Source organism: Cherax quadricarinatus, chromosome 20 (assembly GCF_038502225.1).
Source record: "Cherax quadricarinatus isolate ZL_2023a chromosome 20, ASM3850222v1, whole genome shotgun sequence".
Taxonomy (NCBI): domain Eukaryota; kingdom Metazoa; phylum Arthropoda; class Malacostraca; order Decapoda; family Parastacidae; genus Cherax; species Cherax quadricarinatus.
This window is the reverse complement of record NC_091311.1, coordinates 7,839,645-7,861,678: the sequence shown is the minus strand read 5'-3', so window position 1 is coordinate 7,861,678 and position 22,034 is coordinate 7,839,645. Positions and strand designations below refer to the sequence as shown.

At 39.0% G+C, this 22,034-nt stretch overlaps 1 protein-coding gene across 6 annotated transcripts in view; it reads left to right on the top strand.

The window, feature by feature from the left end:
• The window catches only part of LOC128703296 (methyl farnesoate epoxidase), a 71,074-nt gene that overhangs the window by 44,609 nt on the left and 4,431 nt on the right, over positions 1-22,034 (top strand). For all 6 annotated transcript variants that reach the window (XM_070086874.1, XM_070086873.1, XM_070086877.1 and 3 more), the window contains 3 exons: positions 19-129; positions 2,685-2,799; positions 17,660-17,840. In XM_070086874.1, the coding sequence (XP_069942975.1) occupies positions 19-129; positions 2,685-2,799; positions 17,660-17,840 (407 nt within the window). The remainder of the gene's footprint in view (positions 1-18; positions 130-2,684; positions 2,800-17,659; positions 17,841-22,034) is intronic.

Below are 22,034 nucleotides of genomic sequence, written 5' to 3'. Positions count from 1 at the left end.
TCTCTCACTGCTCCACAGTTATCACGAGGCATCGTATCCATTCTGCCAGGTCTACGACATATCCTGCCCGAGTCCTCTTCCTTCAAACTTTATCTACGCAGCAACCAACGTGTCTTCAATTTTATAAGAGTCTGTGTTTTATTTGTTTCTTTGAATATATTTTACATTGTGCATGTAAGAACTTAAAAAGAATATTTGCTTAGTTGCCCATAAATCACTTAATGGATAGCAAACAGAATATTATGTATTCGCTGAACTTATGTCGAAGATTATTTTATATTCAACAATTTATGGCCAAAATATTAAAACTTAAATTTCACCCAGTGCATTGGGTGATTGTACAGTCTGTATTACAAAGTATACTTGGTGATAGGTAGACCGAATCACAGTACAGAGTACTGTGAGTCTTCATTCTAGTCTATAAGACTGGAGTATAAAGTTAAAAAACGTAAATATAAAGACAAATTATAAGGCTGACATGTTAAGATGTTTAGGAACACGAGATAAAAATAGTATAGTTTTGACTAAAAAAAATTATTTTTAGTATTTTGTTCACTCTAATCTTTAAACATCTAACACGAGAGGCATATCCACTTACCTCAAAATCAGTATTTTCCTCGCATGACTATCTTATCAATCCACACATAATTCAGAGCAGCTGTGACATTCCAGTATTATTATGAACTAGGAGATAGTTACTAGCCAGCCCTTAGCTTCTAACTGCTGAAAACAGGTCATGTGATGTAATAAATTACATTACAATAGTAGATCATCCACATTTAGAATGTAGGTATTGTGTACAATCTTCTAAGTAATGAAATAAAAGGATAATTTGGTATGCCTAAAAATGTGGGTGGTGTTTAAAAGGTCTCATACACCATTTACCCACTCTCATACGTTGGTCAGACAGGTAAACCTCTAGAAACCAGATTATCTCAACACCAGTGCTCAATCAGGACAGGCCAGGTGTCGAATGCGATCTTTAACCATGTCATCTCTTGCAGTCACTGGGGTGGGCTGCTTCCCAAATAATTGTATCCAACAGTTCCATCATGGAAAGAAACATAATTGAGTCCTCTCTCTTGAAACATGATAGGAATGACATATACAACTCAAATTATGGGTTGCACAAACTCGATAGCTATTTAGGGGAATCTGTTATGCACAGCCTCAAACAACAATGATATACAAAAGTGCAGGATTGCTCATTATACCAGAGTGTTTCATGATGTTTCGGTTATGTTCGATCAGAGTCTGCAAACTGAACATCATGATATACCAGTCGTGAACGTCGATATAATATATAACATCCTGCAATGGCGACATTGTTATATAACAGGTTAGTTCTGCCGTGACAGGTGACACAATGTATAACCTGCCCAGCTACTAGGTATCGTAAGGTTGATCAATTAGACATATGTGCAACACTTGGGTATATTTAACGAGGAAACGTTTCGCCTCACAGTGGCTTTATCAGTCGATACAAAGGAGATTGGTGAAGAACAGGAGAAGTTTGAGGTAATCAGTCACACAGCCTTGAGTCAATATAATCAGTCCATCAATCTTGAAAAAATCATGGACTGATTACCTCAAACTACTCCTAGTTATTATAAGAAAAGCCTGAATAAGAGAGATCACACAGACATATTCACGCTGAGAGTATTTTCTGTATATTCAAGTAAGTTTCGGGATAGCAGGTATTACCTGCTGACAAAAATGAGAGCATTTATTTCTTCTGTTTCAATAGTTAGAAGATTGTACACAATAGTTACATTCTGTATATGGATGATCCACTATTGTAATGTAACTTATGTGAAATGACCTGTTCTCAGAGGTTAGAAGCTTAGGGCTGGCTATTAACTAACTCCTAGTTATTCTATCTTATGCTCTCTGCCAACTGTGGGGCCTACAGCACCTGACCCCATCTGGGGTGGGGTGTGGGGGGACCGGTGGTGGTTGGCATTCGATCGAGCCTCCTCTCCCACACTCAGAGATTGATCCTCGTAGGTGCCACCACGTTACCATACTCTGAAAAACTTTCCCTCATTTTTTCCTGTTGCTCCCTTCCAACATTGCACAGCTCCTGATGACGCACTGAGAAGTGTGAAAGTACTTGAGCTTAAGATTTCCACTCCTCTCCCCCCACATCCACATGGCTTGTCTTGCATTTTTAACATCGCCTGTCTGCGGTTATATACATGTATATATATATATATATATATATATATATATATATATATATATATATATATATATATATATATATATATATATAATATCTAATCTCAGTACAAATAACCCTCCGAGCAGCAAATTCTACACCTCTCATTTGAATGCTGGCACTGTACTTACCTATTCCGAGATTTCAGTCGTGCTAAGTAGTTTCCCAGAAGTATCACCTTCCTCACTCTCTGAGAGCGCCTTCCTACCCCTATCCTCCCCACCTACCAAAAAAATCTCATATATAAATACATAGGATAAATAAGCATGCCACCTTCATAAAAATAATTCTTCAAGATCTTTCTCCATCTCTTCTTGGAGTATTTCCTCAACTTTTTCCTCTCTATGCTTATGTACCATCTTAATTAACCTATGGCAATATATCTTTGGCAAATTATCCAACTATTTAAAAATTAGTTTAAGATAACTGAAGAAGTGTTGTGTTTGGACATGTCTATCAACAGAAAACTGTGGAGGAGCACAAGGAGACTTTCGACCCAGATAATCTGAGAGACTTTATTGACATCTACATCAACGAAGTTATAAAAAGAAACAACATAGCAGACACAACTTTTACAGGTACGTTAGCCCCCCAACATACGCACACACACACACATACACACATACACACACACACACACACACACACACACACACACACACACACACACACACACACACACACACACACACACACACACACACACACACACACACATCAGGCAGGACTACAAAGAGACCTGGACAGGCTACAAGCCTGGTCCAGCAACTGGCTCCTTGAATTTAACCCAGCCAAATGCAAAGTCATGAAGATTGGGGAAGGGCAAAGAAGACTGCAGACACAATATAGTTTAGATGGCCAAAGACTGCAAACCTCACTCAAGGAAAAAGATCTAGGGGTGAGTATAACACCGAGCATATCTCCTGAGGCGCACATCAATCAGATAACTGCTGCAGCATACGGACGCCTGGCAAACCTACGGATAGCGTTCCGATACCTCAGTAAGGATTCGTTTAAGACTCTGTACACCATCTACGTCAGGCCCATACTGGAGTATGCAGCACCAGTTTGGAATCCACACCTAGTCAAGCACGTCAAGAAATTAGAGAAAGTGCAAAGGTTTGCAACAAGACTAGTCCCAGAGCTACGGGGATTGTCCTATGAAGAAAGGTTGAGGGAAATCGGCCTGACGACACTGGAGGCCAGGAGGGTCAGGAGAGACATGATAACGACATATAAAATACTGCGCGGAATAGACGAGGTGGACAAAGACGGGATGTTCCAGAGATGGGACACAGACACAAGAGGTCACAATTGGAAGTTGAAGACTCAGATGAATCAAAGGGATGTTAGGAAGTATTTCTTCAGTCATAGAGTAGTCAGGCCATGGAATAGCCTAGAAAGTGATGTGGTGGAGGCAGGAACCATACATAGTTTTAAGGCGAGGTATGATAGAGCTCCTGGGGCAGGGAGAGAGAGGACCTAGTAGCAATCAGCGAAGAGGCGGGGCCAGGAGCTGTGACTCGACCCCTGCAACCACAAATAGGTGAGTACAAATAGGTGAGTACACATTAAATATATATATATATATATATATATATATATATATATATATATATATATATATATATATATATATATATATATATATATATATATATATATATATATGCAAAACAACCACTCTGAAAAAATAGAGAAATTCCAAGCGCTTTCGTGACTACTCACATTATCAAGGAGCTATGAAAGTAAAGCATACAAGGAAGCTATATAAGGGGTCTGGCCAGCACCTCACTATCAGATCCCACAACGGTTTTAAACACCTGACGCGCGCCGACCCAACTTGGATAGGTCCTTTGCACAACTCACCCCACAAACTATTCTACCCAAGAAAATTTAAAAATTATTTGTCCAGTGTATTATTATATTCTTCCCAAATTCTATTAATTATAAATGGATCTAATTTATATAAACCAAAGGAAATATTCATATTATTGTCAAAACTGCTTTTTATGAAACAAGATTCAATTATATTCCTGTCGACCATGGACTTGCTTGATACTACTTTCTCAACTTTTTGAAAATCAATTGGATGGTTAAAATCTCTTACATGAATAAATAGAGCATTGGAATCTTGTCCAGTTCTAATGCTATATTTATGTTGTTTTAATCTTAGTTCGAGATTTTTACCAGTTTGACCGTAATAAACTTTATCGCAAATTTTACAAGGAATCTTATAGACACATCCATCAGCATTTTGGGGGGAATTCTTTATCAAAAGGTTTTTTACTGTATCAAGATTTTTGAATACAACTTTAATATTAAAAGTCTTAAGAAGAGAAGGCATATCAACCAAGTTTTCATGGTAAGGGAGAACCAACATATTTTTAGTTGAATAAGGCTGGTTGTCCCTTTTTGGATTGTAAAAAGTATTTCTAGCAACTTTAAAAGATTTATCAATTACATTTCTTGGGTATTTTAAATCATTACCTATTTCATAAATTTTGGATATTTCCTCATCTATGAACTCAGGACTACAAATTCGTAAAGCTCTCAGAAACATTGATGAGAAAACAGACAGTTTGACTCTATCTTGATGCGAGGAATAATAGTGGATATAGGAACAGTTATTTGTAGGTTTTCTGTAAATTTTAAATTTGAATTCTTTATTACCCTTAATAATTAAAACTTCTAGAAAAGGCAATGAGTTATTTTCTTCAAACTCAACAGTAAAGTTTATAGAATGGGCTAAGCTATTTAATTTTCCAAGGAAATGGTGTATATCTACATTTTTGGGCATAAGACACAAAATATCATCAACATATCTGAACCATTTAGCTCTATTAGGGAGGATTGTGTTAAGTAACCTTGTTTCAAAAAATTCCATGTATAGGTTACTAAGAACAGGTGAAAGAGGATTTCCCATTGCCATACCAAACTTCTGGGAAATCCTCTTTCACCTGTTCTTAGTATCCTATACATGGAATTTTTTGAAACAAGGTTACTTAACACAATCCTCCCTAATAGAGCTAAATGGTTCAGATATGTTGATGATATTTTGTGTCTTATGCCCAAAAATGTAGATATACACCATTTCCTTGGAAAATTAAATAGCTTAGCCCATTCTATAAACTTTACTGTTGAGTTTGAAGAAAATAACTCATTGCCTTTTCTAGATGTTTTAATTATTAAGGGTAATAATGAATTCAAATTTAAAATTTACAGAAAACCTACAAATAACTGTTCCTATGTCCACTATTATTCCTCGCATCAAGATAGAGTCAAACTGTCTGTTTTCTCATCAATGTTTCTGAGAGCTTTACGAATTTGTAGTCCTGAGTTCATAGATGAGGAAATATCCAAAATTTATGAAATAGGTAATGATTTAAAATACCCAAGAAATGTAATTGATAAATCTTTTAAAGTTGCTAGAAATACTTTTTACAATCCAAAAAGGGACAACCAGCCTTATTTAACTAAAAATATGTTGGTTCTCCCTTACCATGAAAACTTGGTTGATATGCCTTCTCTTCTTAAGACTTTTAATATCAAAGTTGTATTCAAAAATCTTGATACAGTAAAAACCTTTTGATAAAGAATTCCCCCCAAAATGCTGATGGATGTGTCTATAAGATTCCTTGTAAAATTTGCGATAAAGTTTATTACGGTCAAACTGGTAAAAATCTCGAACTAAGATTAAAACAACATAAATATAGCATTAGAACTGGACAAGATTCCAATGCTCTATTTTTTCATGTAAGAGATTTTAACCATCCAATTGATTTTCAAAAAGTTGAGAAAGTAGTATCAAGCAAGTCCATGGTCGACAGGAATATAATTGAATCTTGTTTCATAAAAAGCAGTTTTGACAATAATATGAATATTTCCTTTGGTTTATATAAATTAGATCCATTTATAATTAATAGAATTTGGGAAGAATTTAATAATACACTGGACAAATAATTTTTAAATTTTCTTGGGTAGAATAGTTTGTGGGGTGAGTTGTGCAAAGGACCTATCCAAGTTGGGTCGGCGCGCGTCAGGTGTTTAACCGTTGTGGGATCTGATAGTGAGGTGCTGGCCTGACCCCTTATATAGCTTCATTGGATGCTTCACTTTCATAGTTCCTTGATAATGTGAGTAGTCACGAAAGCGATTGGAATTTCTCTATTTTTTCAGAGTGGTTGTTTTGCATATTCCGAAATCACCTGTTTACTGTGATCTTATTGCACATATATATATATATATATATATATATTTATTTATATATATATATATATATATATATATATATATATATATATATATATATATATATATTTATATATATATTATATATATATATATATATATATATATATATATATATATATATATATATATATATATATATATATATATATATGTCGTGCCGAATAGGCAGAACTTGCGATCTTGGCTTAAATAGCAATGTTCATCTTGCCATAGAGGACAAGTGAAAATTTGTGTATGCAATAATTTCGCCAAAATCATTCTGAACCTAACGAAAAAAATATATTTCATTGTGTTTGTTTAGTATTAAATTATTGTAAACAAATCTAAAATATGTTTAGTTGGGTTAGGCTAAAATAAATTGTTCTTGTTACAATAAGGTTAGGTAAGTTTTCTAAGTTCCTTTTGGTGCAAAATTATAAATTTTTACATCAACATTAATGAAAAAAATATATCTTTAAACGTATAAGAGAAAATTTTAGAAAGGACTTAATTTTAAATGAGTTCTTGCTAATTGACCAGTTTTACATATTCGGCACGACATATATATATATATATATATATATATATATATATATATATATATATATATATATATATATATATATATATATATATATATATATATATATATATATATAAGGGGTGTTAGTGTTGCAGTTTGGGAACTGTAGTGTGAAGCACCCTTCTGGCAAGACAGTGATGGAGTGAATTATGGTGAGAGTTTTTCTTTTTCGTGCCACCCTGCCTTGGTGGGAATCGGCCAGTGTGATAATAAAATAAAATAATAATATATATATGTCGTGCCGAATATGTAAAACTGGTCAATTAGACAGAACTCATTTAAAATTAAGTTCTTTCTAAAATTTTCTCTTATACGTTTAAAGATATATTTTTTTCATTAATGTTAATGTAAAAATTTTTAATTTTGCACCAAAAGGAACATAGAAAACTTACCTAACCTTATTATAACAAGAACAATTTATTTTAGCCTAATGCAACTAAATATATTTTAGATTTGTTTACAATAATTTAATACCAAACAAACACGGTGAAATATATTTTTTTCGTTAGGTTCAGAATGATTTGGGCGAAATTATTGCATACACAAATTTTCACTTGTCCTATATGGCAAGATGACCGTTGCTATTTAAGCCAAGATCGCAAGTTCTGCCTATTCGGCACGACATATATATATGTATATATATATATATATATATATATATATATATATATATATATATATATATATATATATATATATATATATATATATATATTGTGTATGTAATGTTAGAGCGTTGAGCAGAAGTTTGTAGTCACAGGAAAGTGGGTGCGGGAGGGAAGAAGAGTGATTGGTGGAATGATGTAAAGAGAGTAGTAAGAGAGAAAAAGTTATCATATGAGAGGTTTTTACAGAGTAGAAGTGATGCAAGGAGAAAGAAGTATATGGAGAGAAAATGAGAGGTTAACAGAGTGGTGAAGCAATGTAAATGGAGAGCAAATGAGAGAGTGGGTGACATACTATCCACAATTTTTTTTTGAGAATAAGAAAAAGTTGTGGAGTGAGATTAATAAGCTGAGAAATCCTAGAGAACGAATGGATTTGACAGTTAAAATTAGGAGAGTAGAGTTATTAGATGGAGAGTTAGAGATATCGGAAAGATGGAAGGAATATTTTGAGGAACTGTTAAATGTTGATGAAGATAGGGAAACTGTGATTTCGTATTGGGCAGGGAGGTATAACATCTTGTAGGAGTGTGAAAGAGCCACTTCTGAGTATGGGGGAAGTGCGTGATTCACTGGATAGAATGAAAGGGGGTAAAGCAGCTGGAATTGATGGGATAAAGACAGAAGTGTTAAAAGCATGTAGGGATATTGTTTTGGAGTGGTTAGTGCTAAGACACCTAGGGATTGGCAGAGAGCATGCATAGTGCCTTTGCATAAAAGCAAAGGGGATAAAAGAGAGCGTAAAAATTATAGGGAATAAGTCTGTTGATTATACCTAGTAAAGTGTATGGTAGAGTTATTATTAAAAGAATTAAGAGTAAGACGGAGAGAAGGATCACAGATAAGCAAAGAGGCTTGAGGAAGGGTAGGGGGTGTGTAGACCAAGTGTTTACAGTGAAACATATAGGTAAACAGTATTTAGATAAAGGTAAAGAGGTTTTTGTGGAATTTATTGATTTGGAAAAGGCGTATGATAGGGTGGATAGGGAGGCAATGTGGCAAATGTTTCAGGCGTATAGAATAGGAGGTAGGTTATTGAAAGCAGTGAAGAGTTTTTACGATGATAGTGAGGCTCAGGTTAGAGTATGTAAGAGAGAGGGAGATTATTTCCCAATAAAAGTAGTCCTTAGACAATGATTTGTGATGTCACCGTGGTTGTTCAATATATTTATAGATGTAAGAGAAGTGAATGCTCAGGTGTTGGCAAGAGGTATAGGATAAAAAGATAAAGAATCTAACGCAGAGTGGTTGTCACAGTTGCTTTTTACTGATGACACTGTGCTTTTGGGAGATTCTGAAGAGAAGTTGCAGAGGTTGGTGGACGAGTTTGGTAGGGTATGTAAAAGAAGAAAATTAAAAATGAACATAGGAAAGAGGAAGGTGATGATTATAACCAAAAAATAGGTAATGAAAGTTTGGTTATCAGATTGGAGGGAGAGAGTATGGAAGAAGTGAAAATATTCAGATGTTTGGAAGTGGACTTGTCAGCAGATAAGTCGAAGATTGAGACACTTATACAACATATGGGAATCTTTATTGAGGAAACGTTTCGCCACACAGTGGCTTCATCAGTCCAATACAAAGTAGAAAGGTGTAAGGAGAGGAGGAGTTTGAGGTAATCAGTCCCTCAGTCTGGAGTCAATGTATTCAGTCTATCAGTCTTGTAGAATGTACATTCTACAAGATTGAGGTGGGTAGTACTGTGCCTGCACTCTAAAGGAGGGGTGTTGATGTTGCAGTCTTATAACTGTAGTGTAGGCACGCCTCTGGCAAGACAATGTTGGTGTGAGTGATGATGAAAGTGTTTCTTCTTTTTTGGGTCACCCTGTCTTGGTGGGAAACGGCCAGTGTGTTTTATATATATATATATATATATATATATATATATATATATATATATATATATATATATATATATATATATATATATATATATATATATATATATATATATATATATATGTACACACATATTTCAGAGTGGACGTGTCAGCAGATGGGTCTATGAAGGATGAGATGAATCATAGAATTGGTGAGTGGTACCCTTAGGAGTCTGGAGAAAAAGAACTTTGTCTGTGGAAGCAAGGAAGGGAATGTAAGAGAGTATAGTTATACCAACGCTCTTATATGGGTGTGAAGCATGGATGGTGAATGTTGCAGCGAGGAGAAGGCTGGAGGCAGTGGAGATGTCATGTCTAAGGGCAATGTGTGGTGTGAATATAATGCAGCAAATTCGTAGTTTGGAAATTAGGAGGTGTGGGATTACCAAAACTATTATCCAGAGGGCTGAGGAGGGGTTATTGGTGGTTTGGGCATGTAGAGAGGATGGAACAAGATGCAATGACTTCGAGAGTGTAGAAATCTTTAGTGGAGGGAAGGTGGGGTAGGGGTCGGCGTAGGAAAGGTTGGAGGGAAGGGGTAAAGGAGGTTTTGTGTGCAGGGGACTTGGACTTCCAGCAAGCATGCGTGAGTATGTTTGGACTTCCAGCAAGCATGCGTGAGTATGTTTGATAAGAGTGAATGGAGACAAATGGTTTTTAATACTTAACGTGCTGTTGGGGTTTGAGCAAAGTAACATTTATGAAAGGATTTAGGGAAACCGGCAGGCCGGACTTCAGTCCTGGAGATGGGTAGTACAGTGTCTGCACTCTGAAGGAGGGGTGTTAATGTTGCAGTTTAATAACTGTGGTGTAAGCGTGCCTCTGGCAAGACAGTGATGGAGTGAATGATGAAAGTTTTTCTTTTTCGGTCCACCCCGTTGGTGGGAATCGGCCGATGTGTTAAATATATATATATATATATATATATATATATATATATATATATATATATATATATATATATATATATATATATATATATATATATATATATATATATATATATATATATATATATATATTATATTATATTTTTTTTTATTATCTCACTGGCCGATTCCCACCAAGGCAGGGTGGCCCGAAAAAGAAAAACTTTCACCATCATTCACTCCATCACTGTCTTGCCAGAAGGGTGCTTTACACTACAGTTTTTAAACTGCAACATTAACACCCCTCTTTCAGAGTGCAGACACTCTACTTCCCATCTCCAGGACTGAAGTCCGGCCTGCCGGTTTCCCTGAACCCCTTCATAAATGTTACTTTGCTCACACTCAAACAGCACGTCAAGTATTGAAAACCATTTGTCTCCATTCACTCCTATCAAACACGCTCACGCATGCCTGCTGGAAGTCCAAGCCCCTCGCACACAAAACCTCCTTTACCCCCTCCCTCCAAGCTTTACTAGGCCGACCCCTACCCCGCCTTCCTTCCACTACTGACTGATACACTCTTTGAAGTCACTATGTTTCTCTCCATTCTCTCTACATGTCCGAACCACCTTAACAACCCTTCCTCAGCCCTCTGGACAACAGTTTTTGTAATCCCGCACCTCCTCCTAACTTCCAAACTACGAATTCTCTGCATTATATTCACACCACACATTGCCCCCTCAGACATGACATCTCCACTGCCTCCAGCCTTCTCCTCGCTGCAACATTCATCACCCATGCTTCACACCCATATAAGAGCCTTGGTAAAACTATACTCTCATACATTCCCCTCTTTGCCTCCAAGGACAAAGTTCTTAGTCTCCACAGTCTCCTAAGTGCACCACTCACCCTTTTCCCCTCATCAATTCTATGATTCACCTCATCTTTCATAGACCCATCCGCTGACATGTCCACTCCCAAATATCTGATTACATTCACCTCCTCTATACTCTCTCCCTCCAATCTGATATCCAATCTTTCATCACCTAATCTTTTTGTTATCCTCATAACCTTACTCTTTCCTGTATTCACTTTTAATTTTCTTCTTTTGCACACCCTACCAAATTCATCCATCAATCTCTGCAACTTCTCTTCAGAATCTCCCAAGAGCACAGTGTCATCAGCATAGAGCAACTGTGACAACTCCCACTTTATGTGTGATTCTTTATCTTTTAACTCCACGCCTCTTGTCAAGACCCTCGCATTTACTTCTCTTACAACCCCATCTATAAATATATTAAACAACCACGGTGACATCACACATCCTTGTCTAAGGCCTACTTTTACTGGGAAATAATTTCCCTCTTTCCTACATACTCTAACTTGAGCCTCACTATCCTCTTAAAAACTCTTCACTGCTTTCAGTAACCTACCTCCTACACCATACACCTGCAACATCTGCCACATTGCCCCCCTATCCACCCTGTCATACGCCTTTTCCAAATCCATAAATGCCACAAAGACCTCTTTAGAAACCTTATCTAAATACTGTTCACTTATATGTTTCACTGTAAACACCTGGTTCACACACCCCCTACCTTTCCTAAAGCCTCCTTGTTCATCTGCTATCCTATTCTCCGTCTTACTCTTAATTCTTTCAATAATAACTCTACCATACACTTTACTAGGTATACTCAACAGACTTATCCCCCTATAATTTTTGCACTCTTTTTTGTCCCCTTTGCCTTTATACAAAGGAACTATGCATGCTCTCTGCCAATCCCTAGGTACCTTGCCCTCTTCCATTCATTTATTAAATAATTGCACCAACCACTCCAAAACTTTATCCCCACCTGCTTTTAACATTTCTATCTTTATCCCATCAATCCCGGCTGCCTTAACCCCTTTCATTTTTACCTACTGTCTCACGAACTTCCCCCACACTCACAACTGGCTCTTCCTCACTCCTACAAGATGTTATTCCTCCTTGGCCTATACACGAAATCACAGCTTCCCTATCTTCATCAACATTTAACAATTCCTCAAAATATTCCCTCCATCTTCCCAGTACCTCTAACTCTCCATTTAATAACTCTCCTCTCCTATTTTTAACTGACAAATCCATTTGTTCTCTAGGCTTCCTTAACTTGTTAATCTCACTCCACAACTTTTTCTTATTTTCAACAAAATTTGTTGATAACATCTCACCCACTCTCTCATTTGCTCTCTTTTTACATTGCTTCACCACTCTCTTACCCTCTCTCTTTTTCTCCATATACTCTTCCCTCCTTGCATCACTTCTTCTTTGTAAAAATTTCTCATATGCTAACTTTTTCTCCCTTACTACTCTCTTTACATCATCATTCCACCAATCGCTCCTCTTCCCTCCCACACCCACTTTCCTGTAACCACAAACTTCTGCTGAACACTCTAACACTACATTTTTAAACCTACCCCATAACTCTTCGACCCCATTGCCTATGCTCTCATTAGCCCATCTATCCTTCAATAGCTGTTTATATCTTACCCTAACTGCCTCCTCTTTTAGTTTATAAACCTTCTCCTCTCTCTTCCCTGATGCTTCTATTCTCCTTGTATCCCATCTACCTTTTACTCTCAGTGTAGCTACAACTAGAAAGTGATCTGATATATCTGTGGCCCCTCTTTAAACATGTACATCCTGAAGTCTACTCAACAGTCTTTTATCTACCAATACATAATCCAACAAACTACTGACATTTCGCCCTACATCATATCTTGTATACTTATTTATTCTCTTTTTCTTAAAATATGTATTACCTTTAACTAAACCCCTTTCCATATATATATATACAGTGGTCCCTCGTTGTTCGTAATTAATCCGTTCCTGGAGCCGTTACTATAAACGAAATTTACGATTTACGAATCAATTTTCCCCATAAGAAATAATGTAAACACAATTAATCCGTTCCTGACACCCAGAAGTATTAAAACAAAAAAAATTTTAACATGAAATATGCATGTAGTACATAAACAATACAATGGGAAATGATGAATGAAACATTAACAGCATAACACTTACCTTTATTGGAGATTCTTCTTAGTGTATGGGAGACTGGAGGAGGAGAGAGAGTGGATTGTTTATAGTTTGGAAGGGGAATCCCCTTCCATCAACACCTCAGGTACCATTTGCTTTTCTGGGGTTGCTTCTCTTCTCTGTTTCTTAATGCCACTAGGACCACCTTGAGAGTCACTGGAGTCCTGTCTCACCAAATAACCGTGGAGAGAGCTCTGTTTCTGGCGTCTCTTTAACACTTCCCTAAAATGGCCCAAGACTTTGTCACTGTACATGTTGCCAACCTGGCTTGCAACAACCTTGTTAGGGTGATGTTTCTCCATAAAGCTTTCCATCTTACCCCTCATAGTAAATATCTCTTTAATATCTGAAGAAGGCACCTTCTTCCATCTCTCTTCCTCCTCCTCTGCAGCAAGATTCTGAGCTGCGATGTGTTGCTCTTCCTGCTGAAGCTCTTGCAGCTCCTCAGTGGTGAGCTCTTCATTGTGGTCTTCCACCAATTCTTCCACATCCTCCAAACTCACATCCAACCCCATGGAACTCCCCAGTGCCACTATTGATTTTACAACAGACATAGGCTCATTAGGGTGAGTCCCAAATTCTTCAAAATCCCTCTTGTCGACACAATCTGGCCACAATTTTCTCCAGGCAGAGTTCAAAGTCCTGGTAGTCACTCCCTCCCAAGCCATACCTATAAGGGTTATGCAGTGGAGGATGCTGAAGTGTTCTCTCCAAAATTCCCTTAGGGTCAAGTGAGTGTCTGGGGTCACAGTCAAGCACCTGTGAAACATTGCTTTTGTGTAGAGTTTTTTAAAGTTTGCAATAACCTGCTGGTCCATGGGTTGGAGGAGAGGAGTGGTATTCGGGGGCAAGAACTTTACTGTGATGAACCCAAACTCCTCGAAAATTAGGTCATCCAAGTTTGGAGGATGAACAGGTGCATTGTCCATTACTAGCAGGCACTTGAGATCCAATTTCTTTTCCAGGAGATACTCCGTCACACTAGGGCCAAACACTTCATTGAACCACTCGCCGAAAATTTCCCTCGTGACCCATGCCTTACTATTAGATTTCCAAAACACACACAATTTACTCTTCATAACATTGTTTTTCCTGAACACTCTGGGATTTTCTGAATGGTACACTAGTAATGGCTTCACTTTGAAATCCCCACTAGCATTAGCACAGAACATTAGCGTCAGCCTGTCTTTCATAGGCTTGTGTCCTGGCATTGCCTTTTCCTCTTGTGTAATGAAGGTCCTCTTTGGCATTTTCTTCCAAAAGAGGCCTGTTTCGTCACAATTGAACACTTGTTCAGGTTTCAGTCCTTCAGCCTCTATGTACTCCGGGAATTCATGCACATATTTTTCAGCCGCCTTAGGGTCCGAACTGGCAGCCTCACCATGCCTTACCACACTGTGTATGCCAGTACGGTTCATAAATCTCTCAAACCACTATTTGCAGGCAATTTCTTTACCAAATCTTCATGCAACTGTCTAGCCTTTTCACAAATAAACGAAGTCATAAGAGTATCTCCTGCTAATTGTTTCTCATTTATCCACACCAATAATAACTTCTCAACCTCTTCCAGTACTGGTGATCTCATTTTTGTCAGCTTAGTTACTCCCTTTGCAACAACAGCATCCTTTATTTCATTTTTCTTGGCCACTATGGAACATAAGGTTGTGTAGGGTTTCTTATACACCCTGGACAGTTCGGCCACACTTGTACCATTTTCATATTGTTCAATGATGGTTTTCTTAAATTCAGTCGTATTTCTCACCTTCATTACCACAGGCTTGGCACTAGGAGCTTTCTTTGGAGCCATGGTAGCTTATTTAGTACTTGCAAGCACTAAAATAAATGGAATATTATGAAATATTTCGCTGGAGCACGTGAGGGGACCTTCGCTCACTGGTAAACAATGCCAGACTGGCTGCCGCCCTGGCTCACGCCGTGGGTACGCGTCCCGGAAGAACTACGACTCGCGAGTCAACCTATGAAAAGCGAGTCCATGTTTATACGAAAATACCTCTATGATTGGCGAATTTTACGATTGCCGGGAACTACGAAAAGCAGGGGACCACTATATATATATATATATATATATATATATATATATATATATATATATATATATATATATATATATATATATATATATATATATATATGCTGATGACACTGTGCTCTTGGGAGATTCTGAAGAGAAGTTGCAGAGATTGGTAGATGAATTTGGTAGGGTATGCAAAAGAAGAAAATTAAAAGTGAATACGGGAAACAGTAAGGTTATGAGGATACCAAAAAGATTAGGTGATGAAAGATTGGATATCAGATTGGAGGGAGAGAGTATGGACGAGGTGAATGTATTCAGATATTTAGGAGTGAACGTGTCAGCGGATGGGTCTATGAAAGATGAGGTGAATCATAGAATTGATGAAGGGAAAAGGGTGAGCGGTGCACTTAGGAGTCTGTGGAGACAAAGAACTTTGTCCTTGGAAGCAAAGAGGGGAATGTATGAGAGTATAGTTTTACCAATGCTCTTATATGGGTGTGAAGCATGGGTGATGAATGTTGCAGCGAGGAGAAGGCTGGAGGCAGTGGAGATGTCATGTCTGAGGGCAATGTGTGGTGTGAATATAATGCAGAGAATTTGTAGTTTGGAAGTTAGGAGGAGGTGCGAGATTACCAAAACTGTTGTCCAGAGGGCTGAGGAAGGATTGTTGAGGTGGTTCGGACATGTAAAGAGAATGGAACGAAACAGAATGACTTCAAGAGTGTATCAGTCTGTAGTGGAAGGAAGGCGGGGTAGGGGTCGGCCTAGGAAAGGGTGGAGGGACGGGGTAAAGGAGGTTTTGTGTGCGAGGGGCTTGGACTTCCAGCAGGCATGCGTGAGCGTGTTTGATAGGAGTGAATGGAGGCAAATGGTTTTTAATACTTGACGTGCTGTTGGAGTGTGAGCAAAGTAACATTTATGAAGGGATTCAGGGAAACCGGCAGGCAGGACTTGAGTCCTGGAGATGGGAAGTACAGTGCCTGCAATCTGAAGGAGGGGTGTTAATGTTGCAGTTTAAAAACTGTATTGTAAAGCTCCCTTCTGGCAAGACAGTGATGGAGTGAATGATGGTGAAAGTTTTTCTTTTTCGGGCCACCCTTCCTTGGTGGGAATCGGCCAGTGTGTTAATAATTAATTAATAATATATATATATATATACTATGGATCACTATATATATATATATATATATATATATATATATATATATATATATATATATATATATATATATATATATATATATGTATATATATATATATATATATATATATATATGTATATATATATATATATATATATATATATATATATATATATATATATATATATATATATATATATATATATATATATATATATATATATCAGAAGGGAAACACGCCAGATATGAGGTCAATGACATCATAAATAGAAGCCTCGCCACAGCCCGTTGCCCAGCTCAACGGGAACCCCAAGTGCAGAGGTCTGACGGAAGTCAAAAGCGTCCTGATGGAGCCACTATGCTACCCTGGAAGGATGGAAAGCAGATTGCCTGAGTTGGAGACCCTTGGTGCGTGGGGCAAGTGTTCTCTAAAGTTCCTCAAATAGCTGGGGTGAAAAACTTATCATAGAAACCATGGACCAGAGGGCAGCCAGCTTTCTCTTTCAGAGAATCAGTGTTGCGATCCAAAGAGGAAATGCTTGCAGCATTCTGGGACGCGGCACACCGTCGGGGAGCTGGACGAAGTATTCGAGATGTAGCTCTGAGTTTTTCTATGTTGTTTTACTCCGTATTGTATTTTGTCAATGTATTTTATTTTTAAGTAAAACATATATGGAATATATAAGGGGTGGTAGGTGAAAATTTTCAAACAGCTTCAGGGAGAGCCTTGAGTTTTTCCTGAAGCAGGTTTATTCTTTTCTCTGAGGATGAGGGTTCCCAGGACAGTTCTAGAGGTGGTACCTCCCGATATATATATATATATATATATATATATATATATATATATATATATATATATATATATATATATATATATATATATATATATATATAAATCAGTGCACACATTTGTATACCTTTGGATAACTGTTTACATATTGTTTCTGCCCCATAGATGATCAACTTATTGCTTTGTGTGGGAACATTTTCATTGCTGGAGTTGAGACGCAGTCATCATATCTGAGTTACGGTTTCTTGTTGACAATCCTACATCCGCACGTCATGGTCAAAATACACCAGGAGCTGGATGCTGTCGTAGGTCACTCCCGCTTACCTTCCAATGATGACCGTAAAAGGTGAGTCCCTAGACTGCGTGCATTAGTTAGTTGTGGAATACATCTTCATCTCTTTAAATTCCTATATCGAGTGAATCCTAAATGTACAATGGTTAGGTGCGGACCAGTTCTGCTCTCCTTCAATGAATGACCATAGCGAGCACTAAGTGTATGTGCAGTTGGCCACACACAAGTTGATACCATATAGGGTCGAGGAGATATGTGGCGACTACTCCAGACAGTACAGTATTTGGCTATATATGAATCCGCGTTCCCACACAATTAGTGTTATAATAGATTTATTGATTGGTAGATGAGTTACCTATTTCTGTATATAAAGTTAGTCTGTTTTATATAAGGATCTGGTATTAAGTATGCAAGATAAATTGTTGAAACGAAAAACATGAAGTAGATAATCATGGATCTCGAGCCATACTCCTGGCACATAGCAGGTCCGATGCTTTATTACTGAGCTAGGAGACTTTCCAAAGCAGGATTTCAGAGACAGAACTTTTCTTCATGTCTCCGTCAACGGTCACCATCTGTGATCCTACTGTCTCTTCCCACAGCAGTAGAGGCTCTCACAGTAAATTATTCTCATACCCTTTAGAGCGCTTGACAGTCGTGTATTAAGACTTATGTTGAGACTTTATAGACGCTTTGGCTTTCAGGGGTATGAAAATAGATTGAGTATGAAAGATTCTGGATGTAACCACTGTCGGGTTTGATGTTTCGCGCTCATGCCACTAAGTGCTGCCATGTGGCGTGGGCCTAGTCCTACCTAGAGTTCACTTCACCAGACCCTACCAAGTCCTCACTATGGCGCCAAACCTACTAGCAGCAAGTCCTGCCTCTTGTCTCTCTCTCGTTAGGCCGTAGGCCTGGCAAGCTTAACATACAACACACTGTACTTATTGCCCAGTAAAGCTAAGGCTCGCCTCAGAAAAAGTATCATTAATTCACCAGAAATACTACTGATATATCTGGTAACAGCAGTGTTTGCCGCACTTGTGTCCTTTTACTTTACATATTGTCGGTAATTCTACCAACTTTATTACACCGAAGTTGGAAGGCACACGTTCATTACCCCATACAAGTAGCGTCCGTCTACCAACAAGGTATTCTGATGTTATGTCTCCAAACGTCATCATCCAGACACAGATAGTCAGGATTTATGCCCAAATACGCATAATTTCCTCGGGAAATCTTCAAAGTGTTAACTGGGTCCCTTTCAGCCTCCCATGCTGTCCAAAGTCACGTGTTCGGCGTCACCTGTAATTTGCTGCTTGTGTTTCTGCTCATTACCACCATTTAGACCACGACAGAAGTGAGTCTAGTGGTGGTTTTCGTCCACGGTGGTGGAGTCTGCCCTGTATAGGTGCTCTGTTTGTAGAGCTGCCACATTCTCGCCTCGGGCTACGCCTGTCCTGCGCTGCACCACTACTCATCTGTCTCCTAGTAAATTCCGTCTGATTTTCGAGTTCGAAGTCACACGGATTATCAAGCTACGTGGATCGCAAAGTCACGTGGATCACCAAGCCACGTGGATTGCAGTCACATGGATCACTAAGCCACGTGGTCGTCCAAGCCAATGGCTAAGCTACATGAGGATTTACATAGCTGGGTACCATTGTTCCAAAGCTAATTTACTATGATGTGAGTTTAATGTGTTTTCTTGTGTGCTACCCTCAACGTATTTTGTCCTGTAGAGCAGCCAGCTTCCAAATACGTGTCCTGAGCGCAGGTTGACTGAGCGACCTGCAATCTGTATGTTCACCCACACACACATGACTCCAAAGAGACCTGGACAGGCTGGACACGTACTCCAGCAACTGGCTACTCGAATAACCCAGCCAAATGCAAAGTCATGAAGATCGGGGAAGGGTAAAGAAGAACGCAGAGTATAGGCTAGGTGGCCAAAGATTGTAAACCTCACTCAAGGAAAAAGATCTTGAGAAGATTATAATACCGAGCACATCTCCGGAAGCACACATCAACCAGATAACTGCTGCAGCATATGGGCTCCTGGCAAACCCGAGAATAGCGTTCCGATACCTCAGTAAGAAATCATTCAAGACACTGTACACCGTGTACGTCAAGCCCATACTGGAGTATGCAGCACCAGTTTGGAACCCACACCTGGTCAAGCAAGTCAAGAAATTAGAGAAAGTGCAAAGGTTTACAACAAGGTTAGTTCCAGATTTAAGGAAAAGTTAAGAAAGGTTTAGGGAAATAGGCCTGACGACACTGGAGAGCAGGAGGGTTAAGGGAGATATGATAACGACATACAAAGTATTGCGAGGAATAGATAAGGTGGACAGAGACAGGATGTTCCAGAGATGGGACACAGAAACAAAGGGTCACAATTGAAAGTTGAAGGCTCAGATGAGTCAAAGAGATGTTAGGAAGTATTTCTTCAGTCACAGAGTAGTTAGGAAGTGGAATAGTCTGGAAAGTAAGGTAGTGGAGGCAGGAACCATACATAGCTTTAAGACGAGGTATGATAAAGCTCATGGAGCAGGGAGAGAAGGGACTTAGTAGCGATCAGTGAAAAGGCGGGGCCAGGAGCTGTGTCTCGCCCTCTGCAACCACAAGTAGGTGAGTACAAATAGGCGAGTGCAGAGTTGTCAGGAAGTGGAATAGTCTGGGAAGTAATGTTGCTGAGGCAGGATCCATACCTAACTTTAAGAACAGGTATGATAAAGCTCATGGAGCAGGAAGAGTGACCTAGTAGCGACCAGTGAAGAGGTGGGGCCAGGAGCCATGACTCCGCTCCTGCAACCACAATTAGGTGAGTACACACACACGCATACACACACGCACACACACACGCACACACACACACACACACACACGCACACACACACACACGCACACACACACACACACACACACACACACACACACACACACACACACACACACACACACACACACACACACACACACACACACACACACACACACACACACACACACACACACACACACACACACACACACACAGGAAAGAAGGTGGAGAACTCACAAGAAACGATCAAGAGGTATGCGAGGAGCTCAACATGAGATTTAAGGAAGTATTCACAGTGGAGACAGGAAGGCCTCTGGGGGAACAGACCAGATGGGGACACCAGCAAGGAATATACCAACAAGTGTTGGATGACATAAATACAAATGAGGAGGAGGTGAAGAAGCTGCTAAGGGACATCGTTACCTCAAAGGCAATGGGACCGGACATCTCCCCGTGGGTCCTTAGAAAGGGAGCGGATATGTTGTGTGTACTACTTACCACAATGTTCAACACATCCCTGGAAACTGGGCAACTACCTGAGGTATGGAAGACGGCAAATGTAGTTCCCATTTTTAAAAAAGGAGACAGAAAAGAGGCACTAAACTATAGACCTGTGTCACTGACGTGTATAGTATGCAAAGTTATGGAGAAGATTATCAGGAGGAGAGTGGTGGAGCACCTGGAACGGGACAATAGCATAAATGCCAACCAGCATGGATTCATGGAAGACAAGTCCTGTGCCACAAACCTTCTGGAGTTTTATGATAAAGTAACAGAAGTAAGACACGAGAGAGAGGGTGGGTTGATTGCATCTTCTTGGACTACTAGAAGGTCTTTGACACAGTTCCTCACAAGAGATTAGTGCAGAAGCTAGAGGATCAGGCGCATATAAAAGGAAGGGCACTGCAATGGATCAGAGAATACCTGACAGGGAGGCAACAACGAGTCATGGTGCGTAATGAGGTATCACAGTGGGCACCTGTGACGAGCGGGGTCCCACAGGGGTCGGTCCTAGGACTAGTGCTGTTTTTGGTATATGTGAACGACATGATGGAAGAGTTAGACTCAGAAGTGTCCCTGTTAGCAGGCGATGTGAAGTTAATGAGGTGAATTAAATCAGATGAGGATCAGGCAGGACTTCAAAGAGACCTGGACAGGCTGGACACGTGATCCAGCAACTGGCTTCTCGAATTTAACCCCGCCAAATGCAAAGTCATGAAAGGGGTACAGAAGACCGCAGACGGAGTATAGGCTAGGTTGCCAAAGACTGCAAACCTCGCTAAACGAGAAAGATCTTGGGGTGAGTATAACACCGAGCATGTCTCCGGAAGCAGACATCAACCAGATAACTGCTGCAGCATATGGGCTCCTGGCAAACCTGAGATCAGCGTTCCGATACCTTAGCAAGGAATCGTTCAAGACAC